This window comes from Mycteria americana, chromosome 1 (assembly GCF_035582795.1).
Source record: "Mycteria americana isolate JAX WOST 10 ecotype Jacksonville Zoo and Gardens chromosome 1, USCA_MyAme_1.0, whole genome shotgun sequence".
Taxonomy (NCBI): domain Eukaryota; kingdom Metazoa; phylum Chordata; class Aves; order Ciconiiformes; family Ciconiidae; genus Mycteria; species Mycteria americana.
Window position 1 is genome coordinate 155,834,090 of NC_134365.1, and position 13,883 is coordinate 155,847,972.

Below are 13,883 nucleotides of genomic sequence, written 5' to 3' on the forward strand. Positions count from 1 at the left end.
GAGGGAAGTCACTGGCTTGTGACCTCTCCATCATTATTGATATTATGCATTGGAATGTGATGCCAATATCTCTGAGCTAGCTTTGAACCTAAGTGGTGAAACCCTGTAAACTGGTTTCAAAACAAAACAAAAAACCTAAAACCAACACGCAAACTGGTAAAACCACTGTTGTGGATATCTGAGTAAAGATCCACAGGTAGGATAATCCAGTTTTGGTGCCTGGTGAGACAGTGTGCCTGGTGAACGTGGCCATGTTGTTCCTATGTGTGAGCTGAATTTGTGACTTTGTGCCAAGTCCTGCAGCATTTCAGTCTGTGGAGAAGGGCAGAGCCAGCTGAAGTGTGCTAATGCTCTCTAGTAAGTGGGTAGGCCTAAGTGTCTCTTCCGTCAGCACAGAAGAGGAAAGGCTTATTCACAAACTTAAGTGCAATTATTTTGCAGAGTGTATACAGGTGAGTGCGTTTGAAGTATAGCATTGATAATATGCTCATGGGGACTTTACTGCCCTCTGGTTAGAAATGTGTCTAAGGATTATAGTATAACATCTGATCTAAGCCAGGTACATTTATGCCAGATTCAGCCATAGCAATGCAATCTCATGTCTAACTTTTTTTTTATTTATTTATTTTAACAGAACTTTAACACACTGCTTGACTGAGAGAGTTTTCCTTTTTTCTTTCAGCTGATGCAGCCCAGCAGTTTCAGTATGCAGTGAGAGTTATTGGGAGCAACTTTGCTCCCACCGTTGAACGGGATGAATTTCTTGTAGCAGAGAAAATCAAGAAAGAACGTAAGTGCATCTTTGTTTCTTTCTTAGAAATAGGAATGGAAGTTCTTCAAGAAGTTATCTGATCAGTTTATTCCTCTGAAAATGGGACAACTCTGCCTCACAGATAGTTATCTAATCTGCTACTAATGCTCACCCCCTGAAAATCTCATGGCGGAAATTCCATTAATTCCCCAGTTAGTATTCCTGAGTGGCTATTTGTATTCACAGCTCAGATTTTTCTGAATGCTCAGCTTAAAGTACATGTGTATTTCTTGTTGACGCAGAGCTTCCATGGCTTGCTGATAGGCAAATAAGCCCATCAGAATTTCTCTAGGTGCAACTCCAAAACACTGTATTCTAAAGTATGCACTTTCTGCACGAGCTTCTATGTGCTTTGGCTAGTACTAGCCAGCACAGCGCATATTCTTTGGGCCTATTGCCAGGAGTTTTGAAGAGGGCTATCTCCCTCATCTTCCTTTTCCCCAGCTTCAGCTTGTAGGCTGATGTTAGTGGTCATGTAAGAAGTAATTGGATACATCCTTCTAAGTTTACATTTATTTTGGAGTTACAGTGCAGGAAGTGACTTGTTTGGCAAAATGTACTTAGCAGTAGCTTTTGATGCTAATTAACATTTCTAACATTTAACAGCAATTATTTTATTATTAAGGTTTCTTCAGATGGTTTTTTTTTTAAATTATTTTTAAACATGGCTCTTTCTGATGTAGCATGGCTTTTCTGAAGACATCTTAAAGCTTGAAGATGTTTTTCCTCTGAGCAAAGACTTCAGCTATGTAACAGTGATCAGGACTGTTACTTTTCTTAATATATAAAAGTTGTGTGACCTTGGAATTCTGCTTGACTTTGATCAAGTGGCATTACTACTTTTGTTTCTTGCTGTTATTGCCTAAAATAGGAACAATTACACTTAGTTTTGTGGAGGGCTTTATAGCATTCTTTAACCCATATCTGCTTTCAGTTATGTTTTAAGTCCCTAAACCTACAGAATGGCAGACTAGACTTTAAAAGAGCACTTATTTAGAAGGTGTATATTTTTATTGTGCTAAGAAAAACAGGTACTTACATTGCATCACTTCTGATGCAAGAATTTTCAGGGCTCTAATGCAGATAACATGAAAACAGGCAAAACTGTATGAGTAAATAGAGTGAAACAGTTAAGCATCATTATGCTTTCTTGGGTACATTTTCCAATTTACCACAAATATTTCATTTCAGACATGACTATTATACTTCTTTCAATTTTTTAATCTATATTTTTTTTTAATAGTTGTACGACAAAGAAGGGAAGCAGATGCTGCTTTGTTTTCAGAACTCTACAGAAAACTCAGTTCACAGGTAGTGTAATAAATGTATAAAGAGCAAAGAAACTGAAAGCACACATGTGCATCCTTCAGATGTTATAGAGTTGTTTGGATAGTGCTTGGTCATTAATGGTATTTTTGCTGAGAGGATGGTTGAATATTGGAACAGATTGCTTTGGAAAGTTGTGGAGTCTCTACCCTTGGAGACAGTCAAAACCTGACTGAACACAATCATGGGCAACTTGCTATAGATGATCCTGCTTTGAGCAGAGGGGTTAGACTAGATGAGCTTCAGAGGTGCCTTCCAACCTCAACCATTTTGTAATTTTTGTGAAAAAGTTTGCAAGTTACTTTTTTTTTTTTACTACGAGCTGTTTGCTATTAATTAGAAATTAATTTCGATTTAATTGTAAATCAGTAGAGAATAAAGGATACATGTTTAGTTTAAGTCCAGTTACACAAAGGAGCACTTCATATGGAGGAAGGAACTCTGTAAAAATAAAGTGTTCATTTTTTTAATATGTAAAACTGATGAATTTTCTCATTGTCATTTCTTTTACAGCAGTGCCTTGCAAGTATATTGATTTTATTAATCTAGGGTTTAAACAGTCCTCATGCTTCTGAATTTCAAAGTGCTCCACATCTTTAATATTGAAGGTTAAGGGTTTACTGACTTTGATGATTCTGCTAACATCAGTGTTAATCAAAGAATACTGCATGTTGATATTCTGACAAAAGATGTTAGTGTATAGAAAGCCCACGATGCAGGGAGATGGATCAGGTGAAAAGGGGGAAAGATGTGAGGATAGAAGTTTAGCTGAGGTAGGTGAAAAATGACTGCTGCTAATCTGTTCTGGATTCTCCATAACATTGAGTATTTAGCAAGGTAGAATATGGTGGGCAGTAATAAAATAAGATTCCCAGTTGTCATTTGCACGTACCTGATTTTTGACAACAAAAATTAGTTAATGTAAAACATGATGTTTTCTATGTAACAGAAAATTTGTCCTTATTTTGCTCTTTGTATTTAGGATAAATGTTTTTCCCTGTTCTTTTGCATTTTATTCATTTACAAATTTACGTATAGATCATAGCTGAGTTTTACAGGATAATACTAAGATTTTAAGATTACAAAAAAGTGATCCTGTGGAGAGTATGAGTAGTCAGAACTTGGTGCTGCTCTCCTCTCATCCATACTTAATTTACTCACTAGTTTGTTAGTGCTTGGAGCTAAAGTTACTGTGTAACTCTTCCTGTTTTCCTTATCCTGTGGGTTTGTGTATTATTTGCACTGGTTTGTACAGTGAAGCAAGTGTCAGTAGTTTGCAGAAACCCATTCCAATAACCTCAGCCATTAGTTTCGGCCTCTTCTTGGGTGGATTACACTATCTGATCTTGCTCTTTTCATACAGATTTTCTGTAACATGTTTCTGTAGCTTCTGTGCCATGTTGCCATACTGTTGCATTTGGCAAGCAATATAGCTGCAGAGCATGATGGCTGTAAACTTTGAAACAAAGTGCCTTGTCTATGTTCATATCAGTTTGGTTATTTTTCCAAATGTAACACAAGCTTACATCAGCTATCTCCTCATATTTTGCTGCCTGCTCAAATGTTTGAGGTTCTTTTAACCTTCTTTTTTTTTTTCTGTGCTAGCATCTTGTGTCCATGAAATGGTATCATCTGAATACTGCCTTCTTTAGAATTCACTCTACCAATTATTATTCAATCTGCTGTTAGGTTTATTACTAATAGTGGACAATCATTTGTTTTCCCTATGAAAACAATTCCGCCTTAGGGAAGGGCACAGAAGGAATATGCCTTTTCTGAATCAATGAGGCTTTTTCTTCCTCCAGCAATTCTCTTGAAAGCAACTAGGAGAAAGAAAAAAGCTTGTGTGAAACTGTTTTAACTTCACTTCATCCATTACTCTAAAGAGAAAAGGAGGTTAGTGCTCATTTTAGTGGCAGCTTGCCAGTTGAGCAAACCATGCTTCTTGAGGCACTTAGACTTACTCTGTCCTCGCCAGTAGAAGAAGTGGTAATGTTGCTGCTCCTTCTTCACCAGTTGTTAATGAGTTGCTGGGTTAGTTAATTGCAACAGATGCAATACCTCTACTTTTTGCTTGTTGTTGAGATCAAAGCAGAAGGTAATAGACTTCTGCTCTACATAAAAATATAGAATGTCTCCTTCTATTCTTATATAACAATGTAGAGTTTCGGTAGGTTTGGTTAGTGGGCTCTGTGCTGAAGAAAGACATGTTCTATGGCCAAAATTCTTATACCATGTAACATATACAGACAAAATGCATAATTTGCATAGAAACAGGAAAAACAGAAAAAGGTGAGAATGAAAATGTGTTTAAAAAAGATAATTTCTTTTTTAAGAGAAGTGGCCTTGAAAGTGGTTTTTGCAAGACAGATAGCACTGAATTATATTGCTTCATAAGGGATGGAATCTTTGTTGAGGCTTGGTTTGACTGAAGTTTCCTTTATGTTCCACGTTGCTTAGTATTCCAGACCATAGCCTGATCAATATTGTGAGGGAACTTGTATGAGTTTCTTTGACTTACTCCACTGCTTAATGTCCATTACAAGGTTCTATGTCCCTGATCAATTCAGGTGTAAGCATTACTGTCACAGAGAAACACATGTGTGTCTAAAATAAAAATTTTAATATTTGCCATAACTCTTCTCTTCAAAGTGTTCTTTTTGTAGCTTGGGCTTTAGCATTGTTCTGTCTTCTGCTGGTAAGCTTTCTGCTGAGATCTAAAGCTGCTGAGAGTGTTATTCTAACAATCTGTATGTATCTGTCTATTTGTCAGTTTGCTAGAGAGTATATTGCATATTCCTCAAGCTGAATGTTAACAGTGTCTCTGTCTTAAGCTGTGAAAATTTTGGTAGCTCTCTTAAATGGCATTTAAAGTAGTAGAAATTGAAACTCTCAAACTTTTGAAGCCTCTCTTTTAAGGAGAGTGAAGGGGAAAGTGAAGAAAAGACAGTTCTTTGCTTAAAATTGTACCAAAAGTTTTCCTTCTTCACCTTTAGGTTAGAGTAGCATCTGCATCTGAGATGTTTTAAATGGTGAGAGTGTGTGTGAATGCTAGTAAGAGTTCAACTCTATATAAACGTCTTTCTTAGTAGCTATGAATTGTAAATTGAATGTACTTGCTGATCTCGAGCAGGTGAGAGTTCATGATTTGAACGCAGTGGAGAAAATTTATAAAATTAGCAATACAGAGGCTGCACTGCACATTCCTAGTGTACTCAAGAATGTGGCTCTGAGTTTCTTATTTGTGTGAAAATTTGATTTATATGTATAGATGTTAGTAGGCTGGGTAATTAAAAAAAATCCATTGTTATCAAGAGTTAAAACAAACTCATTTCTGTTTGTCTTAATCTTTTTTTAAAGGGCATTTTGAAAAACAAATGGTCAGTACTCTACCTCCTGCTTAGCCTTAGTGAAGATCCTCGTAAGCAGTCTAATAAGGTAGGTGAGGAGACCTTTGTTACTTCTGAGAAACAGTAAATGTGAGTCATGTATTTTAGAAGTCATTAAGAATCACTCTCCAGACTTAACCAACACCTCAGGCTGTGTTTGTGGTGTTTGTGTGTAAGGCTGAAAGAAAGAACACACTTTACACAAGTATCTGCAATTTTTTTGGGTGCAATTTTTTTATACTAAGTAAATGTGAAAATATGAGCTGTCCAACTTTTGTAGCTGAAGTTACTTTATTAGATGGGTGATTTTTTTTGGGGGGGAGGGTTCTGCTTAGTGGTGTAATGTCTGCTCACGTGCTAATGAGTTTGAAATGGAGTAGGGAGAGCAAAATTCCTCCTTTGGTTGCAGCTCTGCTAGCACCAAAGTGCTTTTTTGTATCTATTGCTAATGACAATTCATAGGCAAAAATAAGCTATTTTGCTAAAAGTAGTTCTGCTCACTGCAAGGGTCTTGCTTTTTTGTCATTATAATTGTAACAACTAATTTTTCTTTGCATAAACATGGTCTTCAGTTACTTTGTTGCATTCTTGAATATTACACTCCTGTTAACTAAAGACATGACTTAAAGCAACTCACAAATCTTTTCTTTTTATTCCTCTCTTTTCAAATCCTCTCCTTTTCAGGTATCAAGTTATGCCACACTTTTTGCTCAAGCATTGCCACGGGATGCTCACTCAACCCCTTACTACTATGCCAGGCCTCAAAGCCTTCCGTTGAATTACCAAGACCGCAGTGCTCAGTCTGCCCAGAGTTCTGGCAGCATGGGGAGCAGTGGGATCAGCAGCATTAGCCTGTATGCCCTGAATGGGCCAACACCAACTCCGCAATCACTCCTTCCAGGGTAGGTTAAACTGTTTTACCTTACAAATAGGTTTAGGGAAGACTAGAGATGATCGCCCCTCCCCCCCCCCCCCCCCTTTCCCTTCACCCTCCCCATTTGTATGCCATTGGAAATTCCACTGTAGGTGCATATGAAACTGAGTTCCTTAGCTGAACAGTTCAAATATCAAGTGCTTTCATATGACCATGTAAAGCCATAAATGGCTGGCCAAGTGTATCCATTCTTAAATTTAATCTTAGCTATTTGCTGAAAGCTGATATTTCACTGGATCCACTCCTCTGGATTCTAGTGCCAAGTCCTTTTCCAAATTTCTCAGTTCTCTGAAACACTTTAAAATAGTCTTTATCTTTCTTCTGTAAACACCTTGGATTTAAAGTCCTCACTCAAGTTCCTTTTACTAAGCATTCCCCAGCCAATGTCAAATTAGTAGACTTATCATCCTCCATTTTCAAGTGGGTGACCTTTCTTGTATAGTCTGACTTTTTAAAGCATGTTCACAGCAGGTTGGCCATTGTACTAGAGCAATCTTGCATCTTGAGTGGACAGGTATGGGGTTTTTTTTAAAAAAATTATTATACAAGAGTTGATTAAAAAAAATTACCTATGAGGGAAAAAAAAATCCAAAACCACCTACTTTTCAGCAGTGGTTTAATTGTCTGTTCATACCAAGATGAACCTACATTTGGAACTGAAACATTCAAATGCCAAATAGTTCAGATTTTTGATGAGTAAAAGCTGGCCATTGTAAGCCGTAAGATGATTACCCAATTATTGACTTGGTTAAATAAACCAATGCAGACAGTTACATGCTCAAAATCTGAGCCCTTCTTGTGCCATTGGATATTATGTTGTATCACCCCTGCAGCTCTACAAAGCCTGACAGAGATGCACTGCACAGAGTCTATTCTATGGAGGGAAAATGAATGTGTTCATAGTCTCTGAGGGAGAGCAGTTCAATGGTCATTCTTTAATATATACCTGGAAATACATTGCTTCATAGAAGTTGAGCATGGAAAAGTGAACAGAATGTTACAAAACTTGTAAAAGTGAGGACTGTACTTATTTGCGTAGCTGTTTCAGCATTGAATGAAAAAGCCTGGAAATAAAGCCTTTGTCCAAAAGCAATAGGGACATCGCTTTTCAAGAAACTGCGGTTAACGTCAGAAAGATTTAAGAGAATATAATAAAAGGAAAAAGAAATCATCTTAAAGGATGCAGAAAAGAGCAAAGCCCTATTATTTTGTCCTAACAGAAGCTTCATGGGTTATGATTTGACCAAATTCCTAATATAAGGCTAATTTATGGAAATTTCTATTAATTTCTTTCCTTTCTCATAATCAGAAAAGAGGAAGACACCATATCTTTGTCTCTTAATTCTCCTCCCCACCCCCAACAGTCAGGAAACAAACACAAAATCAGAATAAATGCATTTTCAGAAAGTACCACAGCTTTATTTTGAGTTGAAGGGGTTTTTTAATACGGTGTATTTGAGATGATTTATAGAATTCATATTATGGAACTAATAACCAGTGCTGACACAACTGGATTTTATTGTTATTAATATGGTTTACAATACAAATACTTTCTTGATTTTTGTCAGTACTAGGTTCGTATGGTGTATCTTGGATGCACAAGTAGAGGATATCTTTAAGCTAGGAACATTGTGGGAGGACTATGCCCCACAGCTGAGTGAGGAGGTGGTAGACCAGGTTAGTAAGCAAAAGGTGCAGGGCGATGTGGTCAAGAGGGACCTTGAAACCAACAGAGCAGGGCAGAAGGTGGTCCACCCAAGTGTGTGCACACAAATGAGGAATGTGGAGAGGACAGCCTTATAAGGGAAGCTCTCATACCTTTTCTGAGACATCAGCACAACTTTGCTGGAGTGCCTATACACTAACACATGCAGGATGGGGAACAGACAGGAGGACTTAACAGGTCTGTGTGCAATACTAGGGCTATGATCTCATTGGGATCACAAAAACATGGTGGGTTAGTTCGTACCATTGCCATGTTGCAGAGGGTAGATAACAGGCTCTTCCAAAAGGACAGGCTAGGATGGCAAGGTGAGGAAATTGCTGTTTACATGAGAAAGCAGCAAGAACGTATGGAGCTTTGCCTAGGAACAGATGAGGTACCAGCTAAGACTTTATGGGTTAGGATTAAAGGGCAGACCAACATGGGTGATGCTGTAGTGGACATCTGCTGTAGACTGCCTTATCAGGAAGAAGTAGATGAGGTCTTTAGACAACTGGAAGAAGCCTTACATTTGCAGGCCCTGATGTTCATGGGGAGCTGTAATCACCACAATATCTGCTGGAGATGAGGAGTGCTTCAGGGCACAAGCAATCCAGAAGGCTTCTGAAGGGCACTGATGGTAACTTTATGACACAGGTGATTGAGGAGACGATGAGGAGAGGTTCTTTGCTAGACTTGACTTTTTTAGACAAGGAAGAACTGGTTGGGAAGGCGAAGGTTGGGGGCAGCCTTGGCTGCAGTGATCATGAGATGGTGCAATCCAGGATTCTGAAAGGAAGAAGCAAGGCAAAAAGCAAGATCCCATTGCTGGGCTTCAGGAGAGGAGACTTGGGCTCTTCTGGGATCTGCTTGGAAGAATCCCATGAGAGATTCCCCTGGAGAAAAGAGGGGTTCAGGAGAGGATGGAATAGTTCAGTTTGAAGGGACCTACAATGATCATCTAGTCCAACTGCCTGACCTGGGAGCTGGTTGATATTCAAGGATCACCTCCTTCAAGCTCAAGAATGGTCCACCCTGACAAGCAGGAATTCAAGCAAAGGTGGCAGGAGGCCTGCATGGATGAACAAGTTGCTCCTGACAAAACTCAGACATAAAAAAGTGTACGAAAGATGGAAGCAGGGGAAGGTGCAGAGGGGCATCCAGGGTGCAGAGAAAGCCCAAACTTGCCTAGAGTTGAATCTGTCAAGGGGCATGAAGGGCAACAAGAAAGAATTCTACAAGTACATAAGCAGTAAAGGAAGGCTAGGGAAAATATGGGCCTGCTGCTCAAGGGGCAGGGGCTGTCATGACAGATGATATGGAAAAGGCCAAGGTACTTGGTGCTTTCTTTGCCTTGGTCTGTGCTGGTAAGACCAGCCCAGGGCCCTGAGACCCTTGGGAAAATCTTTCATTGCTCCCAATTTGCCCCTGGCAGAGGATGATCAGGGCCCATGGGACCTGATGGGATGCATCCACACGTGCTGAGGGAGCTGGCCAGTGTCATTGTGAGGCCATTCTTGGTAATGTTTGAAACATGGCAATTGGGGGAGGTTCCTGAGGACTGGAAGAAATCAAATGTTGCTACTTTGTTCAAGAAGAAGGATCCAGGGAACTACAGGCTGGTTAGCCTCAACTCAACACCTGGGAAAGTGATGGAGGAGCATCTAATCATGGAAGGCATTTCCAGACACATGAAGGATAAGAAGGGGACTAGGAGTAGTCAGCACAGACTTAAGAAAGGGAAGACATGGTTGACCTATCTTACAGCTTTCTGTGATGAGATGACTGATTTGGTGGACAAGGGTAGAGCAGTGAATGGTGTTTCTTTCAACTTCAGTAAGGTTTTTGACACTGTCTACCTGTAACATCCTTACTGACAAACTTAATAAAATATGGACTAGATGACAATGAGGTGGACCAAAAACTGACTGACCTGCTAGGCTCAAAGGATTATGATCAGTGACACAAAGTTCAGTTAGAGCCTGGTCACTAATGGTGTAGCCCAGGAGCTGGATCCTATACGCCTTCATCCCACCTTATGGGACAGAGTGCACCCTCAGCAATTTTGCAGATGATACTGTCTCGTCCCACTTGGTGGGTTGCAAGATGGGTGAATCTTTTTGATTCCCCGGGGATTTGTGTACCGACAAAGGCCGATCTCTGCTCAGCAGAGCCGCAGGCCGGTAAAGTCACGACAATGACTCAGAGGAACAGTCAGACTAGCAACTTTATTAACTAGCAAACTACAAACTTAACGAGCTAGCAAGCTCAGCGAACGAACAGAGGCAATTTGGCAATGGAGCTATTTTCCGGGCAACCCGTCACAATTCATATCCAAAACTCGTATGCCCAGATATAGAGAGATATATATATATTAGTGGAAGAGTAGAGGAAAAGAGAAGTGAGAAAAGGAAAAGAAAAGAGAGGAGGATAAAGAAAAGGAAAGGTATCACCACCCTTGGATCCCGCGATGATGATGACAGACGTGTCAATCCTCCAGTGATGGGCGTGCGCCGTTCCCTGGGGAAGGTGTATCTTTATACTCTAATCCCTGCCTCAGGTCACACCCCTGGAGGACTTATGTTGTTCTGGTCCTCAAAAGTTTGCAGGCGCTGGGGGGAGGGGGGTGGTGTGGTTGCAAGGAGTTTCATTCCAAGTTTCGGGTGGTTGTAGGCCCATTCCTTAGATAAAACTCTGTGCGACCTCTGGCTATAGATGGTAACTGTGCATCCTCCGATGCGCTCTTCTCATCCTGTGCTAGCCAACTTGCTGCACCTTATCTCGATACAATGTTTGAGACAGTACCTCTTTCAGTGTCTCACAAGACAATACCTCTTCTAGTCTCTCCTCCGAAAAGCTCTCCCCATCCCATGCTAGCTGACTTGCCATCGCCATGCAAATCGTGCCTCATCTCTTCACAATGTTTGAGACATTAGCTCTTTCAGTCTCTCACACCACCCCGTGGCTCAAACATTGTCTATATAATAGAGGATAGATCGCAAAATACATTTTACAATGGCACGACCAACCATCAAAAAGAAGATTTGAAAGTTGGCGGAGGGTCCTTGATTTCGTCTTCCTGGGTGGTGATACGAACATGGCGAACAGCAGGAGAAAAGAGAGAGGAAGCAGAAGCAAGCAGACGGGTAATCATACATCGAACAATAGCTATGCCAATCATTAGGAATAAAAAATCCAACCAACAGGGTTATTCCAATTTGCACTAACCATTTCCCCCACCCTGTGAGTCCCCAGGATTGTAGGAGGGAGGCAAACCAAGATCCGGGTGTATGTCCATTGAACCAGTCTCTCGGTTGGAGTGATCGGAAGAGGTCAGCAGTTTGATCGGCGATTTCTTTCATTTTGGTCCGTGCCTCCTCTGTAGTAGTACTGGCATTGTGAATAGTTATGCAGCATTCTCCATCGCTTAAATTCAACATACCACATACCCCCTGTTCTTTTAACAATATTATGTCTAAGGCTGAATGATTTTGGAGTGTCATTTTCGACACTTGTTGGACTTGTAGATTGAGTTCTCCTAAAGCATGTCTGGTCCGATTACTTAGGAGGTGTACTTGCCAGGTAATATTTTCTAGAACAAACTGATGTCGCTTTAGGGTTACGTATGGCGTGAAAATGTTTTCAAACATTAGCGCCACTACTTACCCATCTGTATAGTAATTGGGGATCTGGACTCCAGTGATTGCCCATTCGGGTCGGGTTTTTGGGGCTTCGGCTGCTTCCCGGTGCACTCGCCGGGGAGGGGCAGTGAAATTGAAAACACGAGATGGGCATAAGGATGGGATGACTAATCCACATTTCAGACCAGCGTGATATTTCAGTGTTAAATAGGAATAAAATTTCACATTAGAACATCCCCAAACTAGTCCCGAGGGGGTGGGTACATATTGGTTTCACAGGTCCATGTATCGTTGTAGTCCATGAAATATATGTCAGGTTTTGCAGTAAGTGGCAGGCCCTTCAAAGGGTAGTGTGTACGGGGTATGCCGCCATACACGACTCTACCATGATCCTCAGTTTTGTCATAAATTTTGTTGCACAGAATATCCCAATTTCTATATCCGCAGGAAGGATAACCCCAACAAATACACATGTCCCTTACCAGAACCCTTACTCTCTCCAAAACCCAGGTCTCAGGGGGGTCCCCAGGACCAGTGTTACAATCAAGAACTTTGGCACATGTAAACAGGTCAGACTGGCTATGCTGTGGGGGATTGGCATATCTTAGTGGTTGCAGGAGGGGTCTCCTTTGTGACCACGTCCACTGTAAATTTGTCAGGTCTCTGGGTTCATGCCCCGGGCTATTGGGAAGTTGGATACACCAAGAGACATTCACATTTAGGGAATAATCGGCCTCATAAAAATCCGGTTGTTCTAATGGGTGAAAGAAAGAGTCAAATGGAAAGTGGGAGCAAGGTACAGGATATGGGCCAGCCGGATTGTTCCAGAGCACCAATTTCATTCCATAGATAAAATTCATTGGTGGGTGAGTAGTATTGCAAGAGGACCGTTCCCAGAAACGTTATTCAGACTTGTTATAATAAGCAAAATACGTGTCAGTCTGCCCCCAAGCAAGGTTCTTAATTGCAGTACGGTGAATAGTTTCAGAATAGTTATTGGTCAAGAGGTAATTATGTTCCCAGTCAGTATAAGTTGTCTGGAAAAGGGGGAACAAGACATAGGGTTGTTCTATAGTTTGATTCATTTCCAAGTTACACATAATATTGGGTGATGCAACAAAAAAATCTCAATCCTTGTTCGGTTGACTGGGGAAGGGCAACACATATCCCTTGGTCAGTTCTACTCCAGATTGTAGTAAACCCACGAATTAGTTCCCGTGCAAGGTTTGAAGGAGTATTGTTTCCACTCCCCCCATGTCTTCCTTTCCCAGAGAAGAGGAGGACCACTGTCCAGGTGAGAAATCATAAGTACATATTAAGATTAAGGCAATGACTACGATTGTTAGACAATTACTGAAGTACAACATTAGTGGTACTCATCGAGGTCCAGCGCTCCTCCAACGAGATGGGTACGTTTAGCAGGCGACAGCCTGGTTCTCCCCCTGCAAAAGAAAAGGAAAACTCGGTCCCCTTTAGGACCGGTTTTAAAAGGAAGGGATTATTCCCCTGTATATCCTTCCAATACAGGTCATGATTCTCCATAATAGTTTCCAACACCTTTGCCACCTTTTCCGGATCCTCCCTATATGTTCCAGCCATCTCTTAGGTCCCTTACTGAGAAAGGGAACTTTGCAGCACTGCCTGCATTAAGGGTGCTTCCAGCACTGCCCTCCCCCACTCCTAGTTCTTCCTGCTGTTGGACTGAAATTCTCCCCTTCACTTTCAGCATCACTGTCCGCATCACCTTCTCTGACTTCCCCATTTCCACCCTGACCATCACTTCCCCGTACAATTCTCTGTCCTGGAGCCACTAATAATCCAACATCATCTTCCTCTTCCTCTGGTTCCTTATAATTTTTACACCTTTTACTAATACTACATGCAGAACAACATCGTTTAAGCATTTTGTTCTGAATTTGTTCTAAAGCCAGAACATTTACATTCATTGTGAGCCATCCCCCAGCTCACTTACTGGGGATGGCGGAGCGGGTTTCCCGACCTGGCTTCAGTACCCTGGTGTTCCGTGGAGTGGGGGAACAGAGGGAGAGTTCAGCCCAGCCGGGGCCCTTTCTTCTCGCCT

At 41.0% G+C, this 13,883-nt stretch overlaps 1 protein-coding gene across 2 annotated transcripts in view; it reads left to right on the plus strand.

The window, feature by feature from the left end:
- The window catches only part of TUBGCP3 (tubulin gamma complex component 3), a 64,054-nt gene that overhangs the window by 11,874 nt on the left and 38,297 nt on the right, over window positions 1-13,883 (plus strand). For both annotated transcript variants that reach the window (XM_075525677.1, XM_075525666.1), the window contains exons 2-5: window positions 683-790; window positions 2,055-2,122; window positions 5,498-5,575; window positions 6,211-6,428. In XM_075525677.1, the coding sequence (XP_075381792.1) occupies window positions 683-790; window positions 2,055-2,122; window positions 5,498-5,575; window positions 6,211-6,428 (472 nt within the window). The remainder of the gene's footprint in view (window positions 1-682; window positions 791-2,054; window positions 2,123-5,497; window positions 5,576-6,210; window positions 6,429-13,883) is intronic.